Source organism: Ictalurus punctatus, chromosome 14, assembly GCF_001660625.3.
Source record: "Ictalurus punctatus breed USDA103 chromosome 14, Coco_2.0, whole genome shotgun sequence".
NCBI classification, from domain to species: domain Eukaryota; kingdom Metazoa; phylum Chordata; class Actinopteri; order Siluriformes; family Ictaluridae; genus Ictalurus; species Ictalurus punctatus.
The window spans coordinates 9,820,244-9,843,640 of NC_030429.2; the positions used below are offsets into that span (position 1 = coordinate 9,820,244).

Here is a 23,397-nt window from a genome sequence, read left to right on the forward strand (position 1 = left end):
ATTGTGTGCGTGCGTGCGTGCGTGCGTGCGTGTGTGCGTGCGTGTGTCATTCATGTCTGTTTTTTTAACTTACTTGTAGGCCAGCGTGGCACTGAAGTGCTGTTTAATGTAAGCCTCCAGCACCGTGTTAAAATGCTGAAACTTTCTGTCTGCAATCAGACCTATGATGTAGATCTGACAGGTGAAGAGAGAGTGAGAGAGAAAGAGAGAGAGAGAGAGAGAGAGAGAAAGAGAGAGAGAGAGAGAGAGGACAAAATTAGAGAGTTGTGGGTAGACATGTCAAGCTGTCAAAAGATATATGGGAAGAGAAGCAGAAACAATTAATATGGTCTGAGGTGTGTGTGGGTGTGTGTGCGTTTGTGAGAGTGAGTGGGAGTATGATGTTTTCCTCGTTTTCCTCACCAGTGCATCGAATACCAGTATGTCATAGTCATCAGTCTGAGAGTGCTCCATCATGATGTTAAACAAAGCGTCAAGTGTGTCCTGCAGAAACTGCTCACACACACACACACACACACACACACACCCATATAAAGTATATAGAGGTCAACTTAACGACACACACACAAACAATACCTGAACACATAACACACTTAACACACACCTTGACTACTTCCTCGCCATCGATGAGTTTGAGCTCCTGCAGATTTTCCTTGAGCAGCTCAGGCCGAGTCCTCCATTTGAGCAGACCCAACAAACCCACTGCCAAGCACAAAGGAAGCACACACTTACTGCTTTGAGACAATGTCTATTGTAAAAAGCGCTATACAAATAAAATTGAATTGAATTGAATTGAACTTACTGTCTGTTCATTTGTTCAGGTCTAATCAACTCTTTTTCCCTACAATTACATCTGAACAATAAAAATTTGTTCCAGATGACACTATTATAAATGTGCATATTTCCTAAAGGGCCTTGTTGCAGCAGGGAGGCATGATTGATGCTTTCTGGAGATTCGTTAATGTGATTAACTGATTCTGCTCAAGAACAGCTGTTATTAAACGTGTGTGTGTGTGTTCGGGAACTCTAAGTCACTGGTGTTCATGTATGATCATGCAGTCATTTTGATCATGCATACATATGTTAATCATTCATCCACCAGTCCATTTTTGGTACCGCTTATCCTACACAAGGTCGCAGGGAGCCTGGAGCCTATCCCAGGGAACTTGGGGCACAAGGCAGGGGACACCCTGGACAGGATGCCAACCCATCACAGGGCACAATCACACACACACAAACACTCACATTCACACACCCAGATGATGCTGTTTCTGCATGGAATGTGCAGTATATTAAATGCAATAGTCATGATGTGGTCAGATATGGTAGCCAGCTTGCTATTAGAATTGGCTACTAGTTTCAATGACAAACTATAAAAATGTACCATTATCTAGCATTTTAGTTCAATTTTACTTCTGGATATAATTGCTAATTTCATCTCCATTAACCTGTTAAAATTCCAACGGCCTTGCTGCTAGTTTTAATGACATAATATCGTTGGTTAGCAATAAGCTAGCTGGTTAGCAAACTGAAATTAATACTATGCATCAACAACACACTGATGTTGACCATGACAAAGACAAAGAATGGTTTTTTTTAAGAAACTCACGTCAGTAAGAAGTCTGGTCTGAAACAGGTTAAGTCCGCCAGCTAATAAGCCCAAGATGAGTCAGATGTTCCAAAGTAAATGCTAATAAGGTTGTTGTTGTTGTTGTTGTTATTGTGTTTTATATACACGTTACTAATGAACACTGGAGTATAAAAACTTGCCTGGCAAATGCACTTAGTAGGACCACTATGAACATTAAATTTGTGACATTATATCAAACCATAAAGGGTAATATTAATTAATGATAAAAGCCCTGAGCCTGCCAAACTCGGACAAGGTTGAGGACATGCATGTTGTAAAAGCATTGTACAGTCCAATGCACTAGACAAATTATAGATTTAGTGCACATTTCACATTGAGACAAAGACTGCATTTGCTACTCTGACACTTCCCCTCGCTAGCTCTCTCTCTGTATCTATCTCGCTCGCTCTCTCTCTGTATCTATCTCTCTCTCTCTCACACACACACACACACACACACACACACACACACACCGTTCTGAGTGAGTTTGGTGGAGCAGACAAGGGTGGAGATGGTGAAGCTGTCTCGTGAGCTGACCGACAAGCTTCCCGCAGTGCTGTTATTCCTCATCAGCGTCGACCCTTTGTGGGTGTCATTGTGTGTGCGCTCAGAGGGTAAAGACAGGTATGAGCTCACATCCTCCATGCGCTTGCTATCACCCTGAAGAGAGAGAACACATGCACATAAACACACCTGGCAAGTACACACAAATCATTCACACGTGTCCTGTTTGTACAGTATAAAGTCTAACATCACAGCTTTACAGCTCAGCATGCTTGAAGAAGAATACTAAGTGCTCTCCTCTTCTACTGCCTGGTTTCCCAGATGTCCCCAGGGTCTGTAAAGCTGTAGGTCCCATTTTATCTACAAAGGGACCGGTGTGGCATCACGTTTTCATTTTATCCAAGCAAGAGCCACATCTGATGATCATTTATGTCAAGTGGAATCAGGTGTGGCTCCTGCTCGGGTGGTAGAAAAACTTGTAGTTCTCATGTGGGGATTCAAAGTGCTCTCATAAGCACCCTTTATGACCACTAAATGCACTAATTGGAAATTTCCATTAAGATCTGGACTAAACAGCAGTCTCTTACACAAAACTCACTGTGGTATTTACTAGGCACAATCTAAACACATGCTGTTATTGATACACTCACAGCTCCAGGGTCTGTGGTTTGATCCTGAGCTAAGGTTACTGTGAAGTATCGCATGCGCTCTCTGTGTTCTCCGGTTTCTTACCAAAAACATGTCAGTAACTGTCTATGGTATGCTAAATTGTCCTTAGTGAATAGTGTCCTGCGATGGACTGTGTCCCATCGAGGAGGTATTTCCACCTGACCAGGATAAAGTAGTTACTGAGAATGAATTAATCAATTTATATGTATCTTTTATTAATCAGTCTTGATATTTATTTGGCACATAAACCATACAATAGATGATTAAATTGAGCATGGACACAAGGAGCACAGGTCTTAGGGCACGATGACTCTGCTTTTTATAAGCGTTTCTATGACTAAAAACGTCTGTTAAAATAGCTGTCCAGTTTAAAACTGCTCTGATGTTTAATCCAAATGTGTAGAGTGCTGTATCTTAAAGGTTGTCTTTCCCCAGTCAGAATAAACCTTAGGTATATCAAGCATGAGTTACTGAACCTAACTGAAAGGAGATATATCCAAGTAACATTATGAAGAAAGGCTTTAATAAATAAAGGAAGGTCTCTTCTAACATTCAAAGACAGCCATCTCACAGAGGTGCTAATGTCTCTGGTTTAGCTGTAGCATTTATCATTCTTGACCCGTTGGTCTAGTAATATGAGAGACATCTGAAAACTACAAAGGCAATTCACTGAAAGGGAAAGAATACAGGATGTGAAAAATGTGATTCATTTCTGGTAGAATTTACTTTCGTTTCGGGACAACTTTATATACTGTAAGTGAAATCTGACGTGTGAATTCATGAACCTCGGTCTTGTCAGCCAGTAGAAAAGAAGTGGATGGGACTACGGTTTCTTTTCACTAGAGCTGCAACAACTAATCGATAAACTCAATCAAATCGATTATGAAAATCGTTGGCAACGAATCTCATTATCGATTAGTTGACTGTGCGCGGCAAGGGGTGCGTTTACTCATTACGTTACTTCTGTTCCCGAAAACACGCTTCGGAGAGTAAATAGCTAAAGTTGTGTCCCAAATAACGTACTACATACTTACACTATGCACTAAGTACTCTGTCATCTAGTGTATGAATTTTAGAAAGGTAATATCGTTTCAAAAGGAACACTAGCGGGTTTTTAGTAACCGGAAGTATAAGCCGCTTCCTAGTCGACGGCGCATGACGTCATACCCACGCTAGCTTCACCAGATACCCAGAGTCAATGACAACGACTTGCTTCAGTTTACTTTCTGTCAGAGTTACCTTTCATTCCCAACATGACTTCAGTCACCATCAGACGGAGATGAAATCACCAAGTGACTGAGGAAGAAAGTGTGCGACCTCCAAGTCCTCTAAGGCAGCAGAGCATTTTATATTAAACACGGCGGAGTGGATTTAATATGCATTACTTTTTATGGATGCACAAAAAGCACTGAATTAAAGTACAGTCCTAAATGAATAATATATATTCTGGTGTGTGTCTGTGTGTATTGGGTTCTCTTCAGTCTTATATAATTGGACAAAAAGTTGTGTAAAGTTTTAGTCTGAAGTTTATATTTGTAACACTCAGTTTGTGGATTTTAGTTGAAATATAGGAAAAAAAATGGTACTGAAAGTTTGCCCCCCGTCCGATTAACTGATTGAATGAAAATAATCATTTAGTTGCAGCCCTACTAGACTTTGGAGAAGCTGATTACTATTAAGCAGGAAACACTCTGAACTTCTGCCTTGCTGCAGTTGTGTGATGCAATGCTGAAAAAATTAGCCGTCCCCTCCACCCACAAACTGTATGCTAGTGGAAAATATTTCACTTTTATTCCTCTCTCTCAAGAGAACCCACTTTCCTATCTAAAGCAAACGTTACATACTGAGATGATTGTTTATCTCCAGTTAAAACCTGAATCGTAATCAACATGAAGAGATGGTTACATCCAGAATGCTGCAGTTACAGTTACATTTATATAGAGCTTTTCTAGACACTCAAAGTGGGGGGATGGGGGGAATCTCCTCAACCGCCACTAGTAGCATCCACCTGAATGATGCAACAGCAGCCATAGTACACAGAACGCCAGCTATTAGTGGAGAGGAGAGGTGATGTAGATTATTAGGGGGCCATGATAGAGAAGGGCCAATAGGAGAATTTCACCAGAACACCTGGGTTATACCCCTACTCTTTACCAGAAGTGTCTTGGGATTTTTAATGACCACAGGGAGTCAGGACCTCAGTTTAACGTCTCATCGAGTGCTGTTTTTACAGTATAGTGTGCCCGCAACAGGGTGAGCACCCCCTGCTGGCCTCATTAATACCACTTCCAGCAGCAAGCTTTGTTTTTCCCAGGAGGTCTCCCATCCAGTCTCAACCCTGTTTGGCATCAGTGAGACACCAGGCGAGACCTGCAGGGAGATATGGCTCTGACCATATCCTTATGTCCTTAGGCACATCCAGGACTCAACCCATCCTGCATATCTGATGGGAAAAATACTGCAATACTGCAAAAATCTTCTGACATGCTGCCCTATGAGTGAGGATACACTACTGAAAGTGACAAGCTCCATGAGTGTGTGTGCATATGTGTGTCTGACCTTAAACACCACCAGGTCATGTGGTCCATCCCTCATCACTGTACCGTCCTCTTTCATCAGACGCACAAATGCCATGGCAAAGTTCTTCTCACTCTTGTCCTTTGCTACAGAGAAAGAGGCAATGTAAGAAAGGTGCATGTTACCGACATACCACAGTATATACAGTCGTGTGAAAAGAAAATAAGTACACCACATGGAAATAGTTGGCTTTTTGGCGTATTTTGACAAGCAAACATTTGATCCTCTTTGAAACAGTGCCTGTTAATAAAGGTGATACGTTCAATCACACGACACATAAAATTGCCATTTTCAGATCAGTCACATGGAAAAAGTAAGTACACCCCTACATTTAATGTATCTTTGCCTTTACTCTTAAACTGCATATAGTCATGATTTATAATCTCTTTTGTGTCTGGTTCCCCTTATGTTTTTTTCCTCATGTCCTCTCAGGGAGTTTTTCCTTCCCACTGTCACCTCTGGTTTGTTCATTTTGGGTTCTAAAATCTACAAACCTACGTCAAGCTGCTTTGTGACCATGTCCATTTATAAACGGCCTATGCAAATAAAATTGAATTAAGCTGAATGTAGATAGACAACATGCCACGGAGCAGATCTTCACACTGAACAAAATACGGAAAAGCTCTTTCAAAAGGTTGTTACGGTGAATCAAAGAAGCAAGCGGGCAACTTCCGCAGTAGAAACTTGTGCACAACGGGGTATTGTGAAAGTGTCCTGGTGACTTATATTGTGGAAAACAGGATCGAAAATCAAAGCAGAGATGAAGAGGAGAGAAGGAGACAAAAGCTAGCAAGCTAGTACTCACACTCTTGAGAAGAGCGATGGCGAAACATGAAGCGCAGGTGAATCCTCTGCATTTCCTCCAGAGGGATCGCCACCTACAGGAAGCAGAAACATCTCATTCACCGACATGGACCATTGACTACGGGTATACACATGTGTTTCATATGGCCCTTGGCCCTTTTTGATTTGCTCCCACTCTTTCCAATTTCTGTTTGTTTCTCATTCTCTCTCTGACTGTCTGAAATGACAGATGAGTAACGCTCTGCAAATTGCCTGCACCATTTATCAAACTCTAGTTTTAACGAGAATTGAATTTACCAAATGAGATGTGGCATGCATGTCTTTAAAAGTTGTCACTACAACTTTTAAAGTATGTGATGTAATTTTATAATGACTTCAGTGCAACTAGCTATGAAGGTCTTCTACAAGTGATACTTGGGCTGCACAGTTAATTCTATTTTTAATCATGCTCATAATTACTCGTGCTGAAACCTGTTCGGGTTGGCTAAAGTTGCCAATTACTTTAAATTACTTTATTAACATGTTAATAGTGCATAAAAACCTGAGCTTTCTATTAATATACATATTATCTAATCTATTTGCGTTAGCTTTTAAAAGATCCACTCAGCGAATGTGAATAAAGTTCAGTATTATATTTATTAAAATTCATACATTGTAAGCAATAAAGCCTTATAAAGTACGACTGTTTTAAATATAAAATGATGTAAAAATGTTTTCATTTTTGAATAATGAAACGAAATAGCTATGATTTCAGTATTAAATAAATTAATTGTGTTTATCATTGTAGCCATTATAATGCACCTTTGAATGGCACTATTATTAAACAGTTATCTAAATGGTAAATGGTCTGCACTTATATAGTGCTTTTTTAGCCTGAGCAGTTCTCCAAAGCACTGTACACTGTGTCTCATTCACCCATGGTAGCAGGTCTGCCATGCAAGCGCAAACTTGCTATTGGGAGCAATTTGGGGTTCAGTGTCTTGCCCAAGGACACTTCGGCATTTGGAGTCATGTGGAGTCATGTGGGCTGGGAATCAACCCGCCAACCCTACAAATTAGTGGACAACCCACTCTACCACCTGAACCACAGCCTACCATCTTCACAAATGCAATTAAAATTGGCAGCTATGCTATTTTATTTATTTATTTATTTATTTTGCTGTAAAACAGTATTTTTTTATTTTATTGTTTTGCATAGTGACGTAGAAAAGTCCAACCTTAAAAGTTTCCATCCAGCGTGGTTGTTTAATCTGGTAGTAAATGACGGATCTGTATTCATGTACTGGTTTATCTCCTGCTCCTAAACAGATAGCATTCTGGAGAAATAAAAAGTGTAAAAATCAGTTTACCAAACTAGGAAGGAACTCGGTCTTTCTTGATAAATTAGATACGTTGAATCTCTAAGATCTAACATGTAACTACACAGATTTTTAAATGCACTGTGTATGTGTGTGCTCATACAGGTACCAGATGATGTACAATCTGTGAAACTAACTCTGATGCATATCAGTCTCTCTGACTAGTCATTTTCTCTGGTTAGTCATTTTCCACATTTAGAAGCCGTTTAGTTATTATTTACACTTACATTGCTAAACATCACTACTCAAAATGTATCTACAGTAAATCTTAAATGTATCAAATGCAACTGAATCAATAAATGCATGCATTAATACATATCAGTGTATTACACTGTGCTGTTGGATAAAACAACAATTCATTAGAGCAATAAGTATGAAAAAACACTGTACAAATGAGTGTGTGCAGATTAGCCTTGTTTTCTATTTAGCATTCTATACAGTTCTTGCACGCGGTCACTCAAATAGCTTTTTTTGTATAGCTGAACCATATAGATAACAATGCACATGTCACACTACAAATCCAAATTATACAGTATAACACACATAACCTTTGTTTGCCCACCAAATTATGCAGCAAGACACTGATCCAAAGCATAGGAGTAAGTCCAAGTCTTAGAAGTAAGTGAAAGACTGATCTCCAGTTATCGGAAACGTTTGGTTGCAGTTATTTTTGCTAAAGGTGGCAGAGCCAGATTTTACGTTTAAGGGGGCAATTAGTTTTTCACATTGGTGATAGGTGTTGGATAACCTTTTTTTTTTTTTTTTTTTGCTTCAATATAAATAAATAATAACCGTATTGTGTGTTTACTCAGGTTGCCTCTGTTTTATGTTGTATTTCATTTGAAGATCTAAAACTATTTAGTACACAAATAGTGTACACAAATACACAAAAACAAATGAAAAAGATATTTTTACATCAAATACTTTTTCATAGCACTGTATTTTGCAGGCTTCATTTCAAACCCAGCACACATCTAAAAGCGGGTTATATTAGATAGGCCATGAGGAGATTTGCACTAATCATCATAGACAGCTCTGTCCTGAGCTATAGAAAAAGATCATCAACAGGTTTTCAGTGCATCAGATAAGTCAATAAAAGTTTAAGTAAAAATACTGGCACAGCCTGGTTATTTGCCCTTAGGTCAGAGGTCAAAGTTGGAACCCACTCACCGGCACGACCTTGCCTTCCTCATCACACACAAGCATGATGACCTCTACATTCTTCTGTGTAGTTTTGTTGTACTTGTCGAAGTCTCCTGAGTGCAGGGTGAGGTAGATATCATTGCGGATGTCTCCTGGCATGATGATCTCTGGAAAGCCCAGCTTGCGGGCCACAACAGTGCTCCGGTCAACAAGGTGGGGATATTCCTTACGGATCTGAACGATATCACCGACCAGAGCCTTCATCGTCACCCACAGGCCTGTGGGACAAGCATCAGGTCAACAAAAATTCATTGAATAGGTGCAAAATATGAAAATAAGTAGTTTGAAAACAACATAACGGTAGAGCACTCTTCTACAACTAGCTTGGATATTTAATTTTCAAGAAATTATTAGGTGAAAAATCGAATTTACACAATTTTCTACTCCCCTGAATTTACTAAACGAGCAAAGACATGCTTGGTGTTCAATATTTGCTTTTTTAGTTTTTCACTACAGCTATGAGGCTGATGAAACAAGTACTGGAAGTCTTTTTCACCCATCTTTTCATACAGTACTTCCTTTAAATAGCATAGTTAAGCTTCCTAATTATGGAATCACTCATTTGCACATAAAAAATCTTTATGACTGTACAAGATGGCTGCCGGTTAACCTTAAACACTTTTCAGTGTTTAGCTAAACAGTGAAGTTTTGTTAATTTTTCTAAATTTCAGTAAATAATACTGTGTGACATTGCTGTTTAACTGGATTTGTTTTGAGGCTGATATTTACAATAAAGGTTTTGGGTGAGATACAGTAGACATCCATTACTTGTATGCAACATTGGTCATGTACTGTAGCTCACTGCGTAAATAGAAAGGCAAATGTAAGACATCAAACTTGGTTGATCGACTACATTTCTAGTAAGTAGAAAGTTTCCAAATTGTTCTTTTAAACAACCACAGAACATACCTTTATGTGAAGAATTGTGTGCAGGACCTCATTTACAAGCAGATGGTGAAACAAGCAAGAGTGATTTTGTTCAATTCCAAACAATTGAAGTTGTAAAAAAAAAAGTTCTGACCACTAACCCCTGCCCCTAATCGAATGGTTCGTATTTCTGCTCCCAAATGGCTTGTATTAGATCCACAAGGAAAAACTAATCTCATTTTACTCGATATAAAGTGTACATCACTGACATGGTACTATTTCTGTTTTCTGGATTCCCTGTCTCCCCACACTGCCCTCCACTAGCTGGTGTTAATGAAAGCTATAAACCTCAGCTCTTGAGTCCCTAAGGTAGATCATTATAATCCAGACCTATGCTCTTTCGCTGTTTGGAGGATTGCATGTTGGACACAGCGCTGTAATAAACCTGTAGCAAAGAGAAATAATACCACTTAACACCATGTACTTTAAAGCAAGAATCACAGCCTTACCCTGTCCTCCACTGTCTCCTCTGGAGGTGGTCACTTTGGTCAGGAGGGTGTGAAGGAAGTCGTTCTCAGCCATGACCCTGTGCACGCACACACACACACACACACGCGCGCGCATATACATGGCCATTCAGAGGAAAAGACGACCAAACTAGTCACTCCTCAAGATAAATGACGGTAGATTAAATAGGTGACAGGCAGTGAAGAGTGAAAGATAAACGACTTGGACGATAAGAGTCTAAGACATGAGAAAATTTCAAATGAGGCAAGAGAGAGGAACAAGAGAATCAATAACTTACGGTTGAAAAGGAATAAAGTACTGCTTTTCTTCATCACACTCTGTTTTTCCTTTGATGATGTCGCTGATGTCCATCACTATGAAGGAGACGACAGAGATAGATTGCTTCATACTCAAACAGCAACTCTTCAGAGAGCCAAACTTTATATAAGGATAAAGTATGTCAAATATATTCATTTATACGCCAGGATCAGTGAGCCAGAGTTTTCAAAACAACAAGAATTAATAATGTAATAAGAACGAACGCCATATGTTAATCTATAGGATGTTTGCAATATACAATTTTATTATTTATTTTATTTGACAATGTGTAGGATTATTGTTAAGAATGAAGAAAAGAAAAAAACATGAGTCAGTAAACACTTTAATGCGATGTTTCAGAGCTGCTGTGAGTCACCCTGATACTCCTGTAATGGTGAGTCACAGTCAGTGCTGTGTCAGGGGTGATGGGTCAGAATTGGCGGGAAATTTGTACGCATGCGTGATTTGCCAGCTCTGATACATCAAATTTCACCACAGCACAACAGCAGGCATGAAATAAGTCTACACAGTGCCAGGCAGCCAATCAGGGGAGAGAGAGAGAATGAGAGAGAGAGAGAGAGAGAGAGAGAGAGAGAGAGAGAGAGAGAGAGAGAGAGAGAATAAACAAAACAGGATTCAATAAGAGGAAGAGAAAAATGGCCAGGCGTGGTGGAGTTTTAGCTTTTTCCTTACGGTGCAAGTATAACCTAGTGTACACTACACAATTTTAGCCCCAATTTCCCAGTCGCCAGCTAATTTTGGTGCATAGTACCCACACTCCTGCAGCTCGGCAACTATCTGAGTGTTCGCTGTACTCGCTACTAGTTGCAGAGGGGTTCACACTACGCAATTCATTGCTGAGAACATCAAACATGTTTGAACATATGAGAGCCTCAGCAATTGCTCACATGCTGAGAAACTTACACCACAGAAACATTCACACAACATGCCCGCTCACCAACGACACGGTAGTGAGTAGTCACTAACTAGTCTAGTTTAACTAACTAGTCTAGTTACTAACTAGTCTAGTCTACTGAGTAGTTAAACGCTGAGCCCCAGAATAAGTGATTTACTGGGAAATCTGTGCTAAAATGGTGCAGTGTTCACTAGAGACATTTGTAAGGCATCTCTTTGTTCTTTAGTGAATGGTCAGATTTATCTTTGTTGTGGAGTGCTGTCTTGAAGTAGATTAGCAAGAGAACTTAGCTAGTCAGTTATATTGGGCGACTTATAGAGAGTTATATAGTGAGTGAGCATTGTGGCATTGTATTCTGACTAGCATGCTAACACTAGCTTGTGGGTTTTTAAGAGGTTAATGAACAAAATACACTGATTGGATAATACACAAAGAAAACAGGTGGGGTTATAAAAATACACGTACTGGAAGTGACTAGAGGTGATAGTGATGTTTTGTACATTGTCTTTTAAATAGCTAGCTCAAGTTAGTGGGCTAGTTCATGTCTGTTGGCATCACATGGACGTTCAGATGGACATGTGTATGCAGGAGCACACTGAGACACAAGCCAACACTGTGAGGTCCACATCATTCCAAACACAGAAACATGTTAAAGAGCTGTTTAAATTCAACTCAACACAAAGCCAAAATGACAAAGAAAGCTACCTAAAAAAAGCTTTTGAGTTTTCTTGGCTAATCCTGTGTCCTTCTGCATTCACTGACCCCTAAGCAATATATAAACTCTATCCTGCCTCCAGCCGAGTACCTGCAACCCCAAACGGCCTGCGCAGTCCCAGTGTGCATTTCTTATGAGTCTCCTTCAGGTCCATACGGCCAACACGTACAATCTGACATATGAGATAAATCTTCTCTCTGTTCAGGTCCTTGTTCCCTAAATCCTACAGACAGAGAGAGAGAGTGAGTAAAGAGGTCAGGTACAGAAAGTGTACAGGAAGGCAATATGAGTATGTTTTGTTTTTTTTTGCTTTGTTCTTTATATTATGCTAGGGTACACTTGCTCTAATAGGTATGATGTTGCCCTCTAGTGTTGACTTACAGTAAAGACCACCTTCAGGTTGTTGAGCATTTCTACATCTTTAGGAAATCCTTTATCCCCCCACCTTATTAGATAGTTCTCACTAGAGAGCGAGAGAAAGAGAGAGAGAAAGAGAGAGAGAGAGAGAGAGAGAGAGAGAGAGAGAGAGAGAGAGAGAGAGAGAGAGAGACATATGTGGTAAAAAAAAATGTAGATCAATAGTCAGACCACAGATACCTAAAGGAAGTTAATGTCAGCCATGTAGCACAAGTTTACAAAGGGACAGGGTGTGAGCATGTGTAAAGCTCGGGCTTTCTACAATATGCATACTCGTAAAAGCATCTAGATTTCTTAACAAAGTTATCCATTTTGGATAGTCTAAAAGTTACAGTTTGTGAATGCACACTGAAGAGGACAATAGCGGTGATGAAGCTGTGGTAAATGAGACGGTATTGTGAAGACCAGCAGATGCCGTTGTAATCAGATGCGCACCTGATGATCACTTGTTTGATGGGGTCATACAGAGACATGAAGAGCTCGGATTCTTCTCCAATGCGACAGACAAAATTGCGCACGAACACGTAGAGGCTGTGTGTGGGAGAGGACTGGATCCGCGCCGAGACTCCAGAGTGATCCATCTGGACATTAGACTGTAATAGTGTATAAGGATAAGCATAAGGTGCAGCCATTTACATTAGTGTCTCTCTAACTATTGTCTGACTCAGCCACATCAATCAATCCTGATTGGGCTTTATGCTGTTTGAGTGACTGCAGTTTAAACTCATTAACATGGGCAAGTCTGCCACATTTATCATATGGCCTGGAACTCAATAGAGAAATTAGTAATGGCTTTAGTGTAATGCATAAAGACTGGGAGAAGTCTCTCTAACCTGCTCTTCTTTGATACGTTCATTGATCTTAACTGTGGCATCCTCATGAGCTCTGAACAAGCTAATAACACTGGCATTGTCAGGGTCCAAGATATTCCCATTTACATCCCTCACTACCAGATCCAACTCCAGAATCCTACACAGAGGAGACAGAGAAAATAAGGGGAGGATCAGAGAGCACACAATCTGCAAAATTAACCCATAAGCCCAAAAAAGAATTAGGGTTAGGGTTAACCCTAAGTACTGTATCATTAGTTTAACCTACGTCTCACATGCATCTACAGGTACATGCACATTCACGAGTAGGAGGATTTACTTTAATGCTTCAGATATGAAGCTGGTGGGTGCAAGCTTTGAAACCATCTTCATTAACATGAGCTGCTGTGTGATGCATTTACAAGGTTCATTCATTCAGCCTTAGTAACTGCCTGATCAAGATTAGACTTAGTTAGACTAATTAGACTAGTTTGTTTATATTGTGGGAAGTAGAAGTAAATAAATTCATTAAAAAATCTACAAACAAAAATAATAACTCTTGTGAGTTGGATTAAAAATAAAATAAAAAATAGTCATGTGCACATCTGTAGTTAAATTATGAATTTGAGTCATGTAGAACTGACTGAGCCAGAATTCACACACCAAGCTGACAGCACTGGCATTTCTAGTGGTAGTGTTCGTTTTATATACACACACACACACACACACACACACACACATACACACATGCGCGCGAACATGTTTAGGCCACCCCCACTTCAGCAAGTACAAATACAGATAAGAATATGTGGAGCACTAAACAGATACAGATTGTGTTATACCCTTAATACACACATAATACATGTGTGGTTTCACACACGGAGGCATCATGCATACATTTATGCACTTACACACACACACACACACACACACACACACACACACACACACACAGTTATACATCTGCTCAGTCAGAGACAACTCCTTATCACTTGTAAGAATTTGAAAGAGCTGCACAAACACGAACAGCTTTCTGTTGAGTCAGATCTCATACTGCTGCAAAAGCCTTATTACTAACTCTTAATTCATTATGGCCACTGGGAGATTACCCAAAAACAAGCTAGAAGACCACATATAGCTCAGTTTCAACTACAGCCTGATGACAGACATCTGAACAGATAATAATTCATGCTGATCAGTATCTGACTTGGAAGGGCAAGTTAAATTTAAAGCAAAAAAAAGAAGCAAATTCAAATAAAACATTTTATAGAAACTGGTTTTGTTTGAAGTGGTATATTCAATAGGTAAATGCCTATTTTCAACATCTGCTACACAATAAGGAAGTGGGTATGTGTAACTGAATTGGGACATGGTAATTTAGCACATTAACTAAGATAACTAGTGTTAGGGTTAGATTTACAATCTAAGTAGTTTGTATAACCAAATCCTAGTATGACCTCCTGAAGAGGAGACTGAAGGGAGAAACGCCAGAAACATACAGGTGCATCTCAAAAAATTTGAATATCGTGGAAAAGTTCATTTTTTCCCCCTAAATTTAATTCAAAAAGTGGAACTTTCATATATTTATTCTAATATTTTGAGATTATTTTTGGATTTTTGGATTTCAGGATTTTTGATTTCCATGAGCTATAAGCCATAATGATCAAGATTTTTAAAAAAAGCTTGAAATATTTCACTATTATATATGAAAGTTCAACTTATTCAATTAAATTATGGAAAAAAAGTAACATTTCCACAATATTCAAATTTTTTGAGATGCACCTGTACAACAATTGAAAGATGCTGAGGTACAAGCCTGGACAAAAAAAACAACAACTACAATTTGGTGATGTCAGTGAGTCGCAGGCTTTATACAGTACAGTTATTGTAAGCAATGGAAAAGCAACCAAATATTAAATGTTATTTACTTTAATTTACGTCTCTATTCATATACTTTTGCACGTCTAGTAATTGCGTGGTCTGATACAAAAGGTTCTATGTTTTATGTTGTTTAACACATCTAGATGTAAATACCAGGAAATAAAAGATGAAATCATAAACTCTTGTCTCATATCCATCTTTTGATGACAAACCCAAATGTCTTTGGTGTATGGCAAAAAAAACAAACAAACAAACAAAAAATTTGTGTAGTTATCTGTAGTTTTGCAGGAGACTGTATATGAATAGCTAGGTCAGCACGCTATCTAACGTCAGGAGAATTATACATGGAATTAAAACCAAGGACTAGCAAGATAACTAACATTTGGCTAACTATTATATACAATATTGTATTTCAAATATGAAGCCAAGCTCACTAGCAACATTTGGTAACATTACATCAACAATCATGCTTAGACTATTATCCAACTTTGCTAGCAAGCAAGCTAGCAATAGGCTTTCTATGTTGTTATACTAATCTGTAATTTAAACCTTTATTATACACCAGGGGATGTCTAATGAAGTTTCAGACTAGGCTCTAGTTTACAGGCACTTCAAAAGCTATTTTGGAACCCTTCTGCAATAACAATATTGTTATGATATGTGGGAGAATGACTATTTTGTGGCGGAAGAAATATATAGATACTACAATTTGATAAACAATGTTCAGGGCACTCGTCTTTTGCTAGGCCACGTCGCCTGTATTACTTAGCACAGAATAGATTTAACGTCAACAAAATTCACTATTAAAGCTATAATTTGTTTATTGTGAATTTCATTGTATTCATTATAACCTGTAGAATAATCACAATCAAATGCAGCACAGATTGAACATGAACACTGAGAATGAGCTTTAAACAGAAAGCCAGACAGAAACACAGGAGCGCATGAAAGGAATACCGTACTTGTTTCCATAGTCGATTTTAGACGTGACTTTCTGTTTGAGTTCCTTAAACTCATCTCCGGGCAGCGTGCCAGAGAGCAGTTGAGAACGCCACTCCATCAAATCCCACATCAGTGCCTGCACCTGGCTAAAACTCTCCTTCTTACTGACCTGCAGAGTGTTAAAAATTAGGTAAATGTCAGTCAGGAGGTAAATATATGAGCTACACGTGATCAGTGATAAAGAGTGAGGGACTACGGAAAAGACTGATATTAGACCTAATATTAGATATTAAGAAGCAAATCAGACATAACACACATGCCTGTAAGATGCATGTACACATAAGACACAGTACCACAAATAGCTGCTTCCAGATGCTGCCCCATTCCCTCAGTGTGGTGGTAACTTCCTTCACCAGGGGCATGTCTGCAGAGGTCACGACCTCTTCATTTCTATAGAAACACCAGAAGAAATGTTTGCTGTAAGCAATTCTTTATTGGGTAAATTATTGTATATTCTGTATTAGTATTACAGACTGTGTATTATATGTTGTGTAAATTGTGTTCTCTGTTGTGAACAGAGTTCCTTATACACTTGTACTTGGTGAGTAAAAGATTCTGATTCTGATCTCAGAGACTGAAAGACAGACTTTATAATGAAGTGCTGACTAATGAATAAAAATAAAAAGTCACTCACCCCCTTTTTTCAATGATAACTTCCTTCAGCTCAATGAAGCTTGCTGGAAAGGCACCCTGTAGTACAGTAAAATCACATGACATGGGGAAACAGATGCAGGATATGATTTATTAAAATTCTAGAGGAACTTAATATCCACTTACTTTCTTCTCTTTGTTCCGGGCAAGATATCCCATATACCAACCTGAAACAACACCAGCTTTTTATTGAAAAACCACAAATAGGATTTTTTTTAAAAATCTATCTAATTTCATGAAGCACAGTTAATTCAACATAATTCACATAACAGTTAATTCAACATAATCCAAAAATGTAAATATTAGGCTCAATATTGGAAACTGTACAAAAATATGTTGGCTATTTGTAGGGCCCGTGCTGCTTTTTATACCTGAAATTTCCATCAACAAATACATAAGGTCCAACTTATTATTATTTAAAGAACTACTTGTTATTGAATTACTGTAGTAAGATTTGGATTAAACCTATTTACTTCAAGTAACCAATCAAATAGGCTAATAACTATAATAAATAATAAATTATACATAAATATAAAGTGTGTTGTGTGTTCCTGTACTGTATCATTTTATTTATTTATTTTTTTTAAATCAGAGACCCCATAGATATCCTTCACAGACCCTTGGGGATCCCAGGAGCCCATTTTGAGAGTTGCTAATGGTTAGTTAATACTGCACTACCACAATCATTAGATTATTATTATGCATGTACCTCATTAGTAGTTAATAAGAGTAACTTCAGAGTTCATGTAGCTTTATTCATTTGTCCTTGGTTAGTCTCTACACAGTGATCTACTATATGAAAAATTATTATCGAGTTTTCCTCCATATGTTTTTTTTTTATTATACCTATAAAAGACATATTGGGACAGTTATTGTGAATCTAGTTCTTTATGTACTTATGAGAAAAAGGAACCATCCAACTCGTTTTCTATTTTAGTAGACACCATACTAATACTGCCACTTTGCTGCTCTGTTTCATAGTAATGGCTCATTTAGCATGAAAACCTTAAAATGTCAGATGTTTAGCCTCTTTTGGGGTGTTAGTGGATGGGTTTATGATGCTAAACATGCAGGTCCCAACCAGTGTTTAAAACAGAAATGCCTGGAGCAATGCATCCTCAGATTAAATCCCATTTTTCTCTCAGACCTAGTTATTGTAGATTGCAATTTTACAGCTTTACCCAACAAAATCCTAACTGAAGCCTTATAAAATATATATGTATATGAAACTGAGAAACTGTTCTCATATATATATATATATATATATATATAAAAAAGGGCAATTTTAGCAGACTTTGTATATGGTGGGCCCTAGTCACAATATGTAATATATATGTGGTGGGCCCTCACAATCCTACCTTCACATGTCTGCTGTATGTGCACTGTTTCACCCACAGCAAGAGACAGCTGCTTCTCTGTTTTTGCTGCAAAATTCCACTTAACTAAAAAAGAAAAAGAGAAAGAGAGCGTGAAAGTGAATTAAATATATGAAAGTGAATTAGTCTCTCGGAGAAAGCTGCCTCTTTAAGCTACAAATACAAACCTACAACCACAGCCCTTAAGAGAAGTCACTACAGATAGAAATAATGTTAGCCGTCTCCTGATAAATTGCATATAGCGTCTTATCCTACACTGTAGTAATAAAAAGTAACAGAAATGTGTTTATTTCAGCATTTTTGTCCACTCATGACCACTAGCATCTAATTGCATTATCTGAAATTTTGCAATTTTGAAGAAGGCTGAGCTCTGCAAACAGTTGGCACAATTATATCATGTCATATATCACTGTGCGTGATTATGACATATGGTGGTGCTTGAAAGTTTGTGAACCCTTTAGAATTGTCTATATATCTTCATAAATATGGTCTAAAAAAATCATCAGATTTACACACAAGTCCTAAAGGTAGGCTAGATAAAGAGAACCAAATGAAACAAATGAGACAAAAATATTGTACTTGGGCATAATATTTATTATTATACTTATTTATTGAGGAAAATAATCCAATATTACATATGCGAGTGGCAAAAGTATGTGAACCTCTAGGATTAACAATTAATTTGAAGGTGAATTTAGAGTCAGGTGATTTCAATCAGGTGTGAGTGAGCACCCTGTTTTATTTAACAGGGATCTATCAGAGACTGATCTACATAACACATGTTTATGGAAGTGTATCATGGCACGAACAAAGGAGATTTCTCTGGACCTCCGAAAAAGAGGTGATGATGCTCATCAGGCTGGAACAGCTTACAAAACCTTCTAAAGAGTTTGGACTCCACCAATCCACCATCAGACAGATTGCATTCAAATGGAGGAAATTCAAAAACCATTGTTACCCTCATTAGGAGTGGGGACCAAGAAAGATCAAGACATGTAATAGCCTGCGAGGTCACAAAGGAACCCAGGGTAACTACTAAGGAAGGCCTCTCTCACATTGGTTAATGTTAATGTTCATGAGTCCACCACCAGGAGAACACTGAACAACAATGGTGTGCATGGCAGGGTTGCAAGAAGAAAGGCATCCATCCATCCACCCATCTTCTACCGCTTACTCCTGCTTCAGGGTCGCGGGGGAACCTGGAGCCTATCCCAGGGAGCTTTGGGCACAAGGCGGGGTACACCCTGGACAGGGTGCCAGTCCATCGCAGGGCACACTCACGTACACACTCTCACACCCATTCATACACTACGGACACTTTAGACATGCCAATCAGCCTACCATGCATGTCTTTGGACTGGGGGAGGAAACCGGAGTACCCGGAGGAAACCCCCGCAGCACGGGGAGAACATGCAAACTCCGCTCACACATGGCCCCGTTGGGAATGTGCAAAGGTTCTAGAACGCGAACATGCTAGAAGAAAGGCACTGCTTCCAAAAAAAGAGCATTGCTGTTCTTCTGTAGTTTTCTAACAAACACATGGACATAGCCAGATGACTATTGGACAAATGTTTTGTGGATGGATGAGATCAAAATAGAACTTTTTGGTTGAAATGAGAAGCGTTATGTTTGGAGAAAGGAAAACACTGTATTCCAGCATGAGAACCTTCTCCCATCTGTGAAACTGTATGTGTGGTAGTGGTAGTGTCATGGTTTGGGTCTGTTTTTCTGCATCTGAGCTAGGATGACTTGCCATCATTGATGGAACATTGAATTCTGAATTAAAGAAAAGTCTAAAAGACGATGTCAGGACATCTGTCCATGAACTGAACCTCAAGAGAAAGTGGGTCATGCAGCAAGACAACAATCCTAAGAAATCATTCTACCGAAGAATGGTTAAAGAAGGACTAAGTTCTAACTGGTAATAGTTAGCTAGGGTTAGCATGTTTTCGGAAGTGTTAGCAATTCTCAATGTGGGCTGAAATGCAATAGGTACAGGGAATGATGCGCACAATGTCGGCGGAACCGCTTGGCAAGTACCTGTACTGTGTCTCTTGCTCCCGTGAATCAATTCTTTACGTTAGCAAATACGTTAGTCAATAAATTAGTTACGTTAGTTAATTTTAGTTAACATTAGTTGGAGATGGACTTTTTGTTTCCTCACTGAGCTTTGATTTTATATTTGTAAAACACACAATGAAGCTGTAAAAAAATAAACACTATGTTCTGTTAGATATGTTTTGACTTTTAAATATACACTGTATAATTATATCTGTAGGAGCCTATGAAATATTTTATTAAATTGTTCATATTTCACAGAGGGAAAGGAAGGGTTTTTGAGACCGTGTTGAGCAACCATAGTTTAGCCCTTTCTTTATTCATTCTTCTTCGTTCTTACGATTATTTTCAATAAATGAAATCTTCAAAATGCACATCTACTGCGATTCCTCCACAGATGTTAAGGGTCACAAAAACAATATCTCTTGGTAACATGAAGACATAATAACAACATAAATTTATCAGAAAGGCCCCAGGCAAAATAAATGTGTACTCTAGGTTCGCCTCTGTCACAGCTGTAAGTAATCAGGATTGATTACTTCTGACCGGATATCCTAAAAATACAATCAAACAACTTCAGCTGAGTCAAAACACAGCTGCCAGAGTTCTCACTCAAACCAAAAGAATTTATCACATCGCTCCAATTCTTAAAATCTTACATTGTCTCCAAGTATGTTACACAATTCATTTTAAGATACTAGTACTGTCTATAAATCACTACATGGTTTAGGGCCAACATATCTGTCAGGTATGCTCAAGCAACATAAACAAAACACAGAGAACCTTAGAAGAACTCAGACAAATTGTTAGGTTTGTTTTTAGCAGTCAGGGATGGTACTGCATTGCTGTTCTAGCTTTTTATCTTTTAACTACATCTTATTTATCTTAATGCACATTACACTTTGTGTGGTATTTATGTATTTTAATGTAACTATATATATTTTTTGTTAATTTCATCATTTCTTTTAAAATTCAGTTGCTTTTTTTTTTTTTTTAAACCCTTTTCATTTGTAATGCACATTAACCTGCCTTGCGTCTTGCCTTGTGTTGCCTTGATGCATCAACACACAGGAAAAAAGGTAGTAAATCCTACTTTTCTTTATCGTTATCATCTGTTGAGCCTTTTATATGCATTATTCACCTGTAACGGTGAATACGATGTCTTTAAATCTCATTTACATTGGACTTGTTATATCTTTAATAAGCTTTTAAAATAAACATTCAAAGGTATACTGCATGTAACTTCCTAGTAAAAAGACATTTAAGATGAATATTTTCTCTTTTTTTTGGCAGCAGTATGCTTTACGCAGTTACAGTAGAAAAAAACAACACATTCCTCAAGCACCTAGGTTGAGGCCATAAGCGTTTTGCAGAGGTATGTTAGGTTAGTAAGGCCCATACCCTCTATGGCATATCATCTGTGAAAAATAAAATTCATAAGGCAATAATTTTATGAATGTAAAAGTACAAACTGTGAAACATTGTGCACAGCTTGGAGCCAAGAACTGAGTACAGAAACAGGTATAACACCTTGACAAGTCTGAAACGGACCTCATACCTGGTTGAAATTAGGTACATTTATGGAAAATATAGAGAGAGACAGTCAAAAAGGAGTCTTCATTCTTCAAATAATAAATAATCCTACTTTTTGGTATAACTTTACTATAAGATTCACAAATAAACAATTGAATTGATATTTGACTAATGCTTTCATAATGATAAAATAATACATGCACTAATTCGCCATGCAAGAATAAATAATGAGTGTACACATTAGCAGCCTCTGAGTCATATACAGTATGAATAGCCATTAATAATAGTGATAGTTAACTATTAACATCTTATTGAATCATTCTGTCAATATCATAACTTACATTGTGAAAAGTCTGCAAACAATCTCGATTAACTCAATTTGTAAGCGATAATGATTGAAACCCTAAGTGTTAGTTTGAAACCCTACTGAATATTAGTTTTCCCGCACACACAATTCTGAACTAAATTCTAACAAAGGCTATATTATAAATACTGTACAAATGAAATACTGTTAATATTTTTCCCCTTTGATATCAAACAGTTTAGAATAGTGTTCTCAAATCATGCCTATACAGTACATATCTTTCCTGTGTGTTTGAATGGATCAACCTCCAGTGAGATCATCATCGTACAAATTTTTTTATAAATTCACATCAATAAAGTGGTTTGATTTGGATTTGGATTTGATTTGTTATCCCAAAGCAACCTGTTAGTGATGTTGACATCACATTACGACTTCCAGATTGTCCCAAGTTACACAAATAGCCTAACGTTTTAGTTAACCTACGTTGTGTACAAAAAGAAAACGTTTAAAAAAAATCTTTATTGATACTGCATAACTCATGATATTAATTTCCAGAATGAGTTAACAAGATGATAATACTTTTACCATTATTAATGCCCCTTCATATGACTCAGAGGCTGTTAATGTGTACACATCATTATTTCCTGATGCGCTAAAGATTAGAACATGTACTAATCAATCTTTATGAAAGCTCTGAATATTAATATAGTGTTTATATATGGACCTCATAGTTAAGTGTGAAGTTTATTAATGTTGTAGAAATATGACCAACATTTACAGGCCACATGGCTCAAACCACTAATGAGCTGTAGTGTCTATATGTAATCTTAAAGTGATTCATAAACTAAATCATGCTAAATGTAACAAACAAAAACGCTGCCTACATGTGTCGAGTACAAGCAGCACACAAACAGACACACACTGTATTTTCACACTTCTTAGTTCACTTTTTACTTCCTCTCTTGTTAACTTCCTGTGTGTGTGCGACCACATAAACACAGATATATAAACGGCTATCAGATCACATGACCAGAGTTTTATGGTTTAAGGATTTTGATAGACTGTGCTGAAGTGGTTTTAGATGTTTGCTGTTAGAAAGCGGGAAAAGAGGCATGTCTCTGCACCGATGCTGAGTGCAGTGTGTTGGCAAAGATTTTTTTTTTTTTTAAATCATTATCTCCCTTCTCTGTAGTGATTCCTGCCTTTAAGATGCAAATCCTACAAATGCCAGTTTCTCCAAAAGCAACAAAAATGGTCGTATTTTGGCATTTACTTACACTGGGAAAAAGTTGTTTCGC

The 23,397-nt window shown here is 38.1% G+C and overlaps 1 protein-coding gene across 2 annotated transcripts in view; it reads right to left on the bottom strand.

Moving 5' to 3' along the window:
• The window catches only part of LOC108275122 (dedicator of cytokinesis protein 2), a 131,406-nt gene that overhangs the window by 107,488 nt on the left and 521 nt on the right, over positions 1 to 23,397 (bottom strand). For both annotated transcript variants that reach the window (XM_017485726.3, XM_017485725.3), the window contains exons 2-20: positions 18,187 to 18,270; positions 16,955 to 16,995; positions 16,812 to 16,867; positions 16,471 to 16,567; positions 16,138 to 16,286; positions 13,319 to 13,454; positions 12,921 to 13,078; positions 12,450 to 12,531; positions 12,159 to 12,291; positions 10,418 to 10,493; positions 10,122 to 10,198; positions 8,713 to 8,963; positions 7,402 to 7,500; positions 6,186 to 6,258; positions 5,363 to 5,466; positions 2,104 to 2,290; positions 605 to 702; positions 403 to 492; positions 74 to 174 (exon numbers count right to left, since the gene is read on the bottom strand). In XM_017485726.3, coding sequence (XP_017341215.1) covers positions 74 to 174; positions 403 to 492; positions 605 to 702; positions 2,104 to 2,290; positions 5,363 to 5,466; positions 6,186 to 6,258; positions 7,402 to 7,500; positions 8,713 to 8,963; positions 10,122 to 10,198; positions 10,418 to 10,493; positions 12,159 to 12,291; positions 12,450 to 12,531; positions 12,921 to 13,078; positions 13,319 to 13,454; positions 16,138 to 16,286; positions 16,471 to 16,567; positions 16,812 to 16,867; positions 16,955 to 16,995; positions 18,187 to 18,270 — 2,092 coding nt within the window. The remainder of the gene's footprint in view (positions 1 to 73; positions 175 to 402; positions 493 to 604; positions 703 to 2,103; positions 2,291 to 5,362; positions 5,467 to 6,185; positions 6,259 to 7,401; positions 7,501 to 8,712; positions 8,964 to 10,121; positions 10,199 to 10,417; positions 10,494 to 12,158; positions 12,292 to 12,449; positions 12,532 to 12,920; positions 13,079 to 13,318; positions 13,455 to 16,137; positions 16,287 to 16,470; positions 16,568 to 16,811; positions 16,868 to 16,954; positions 16,996 to 18,186; positions 18,271 to 23,397) is intronic.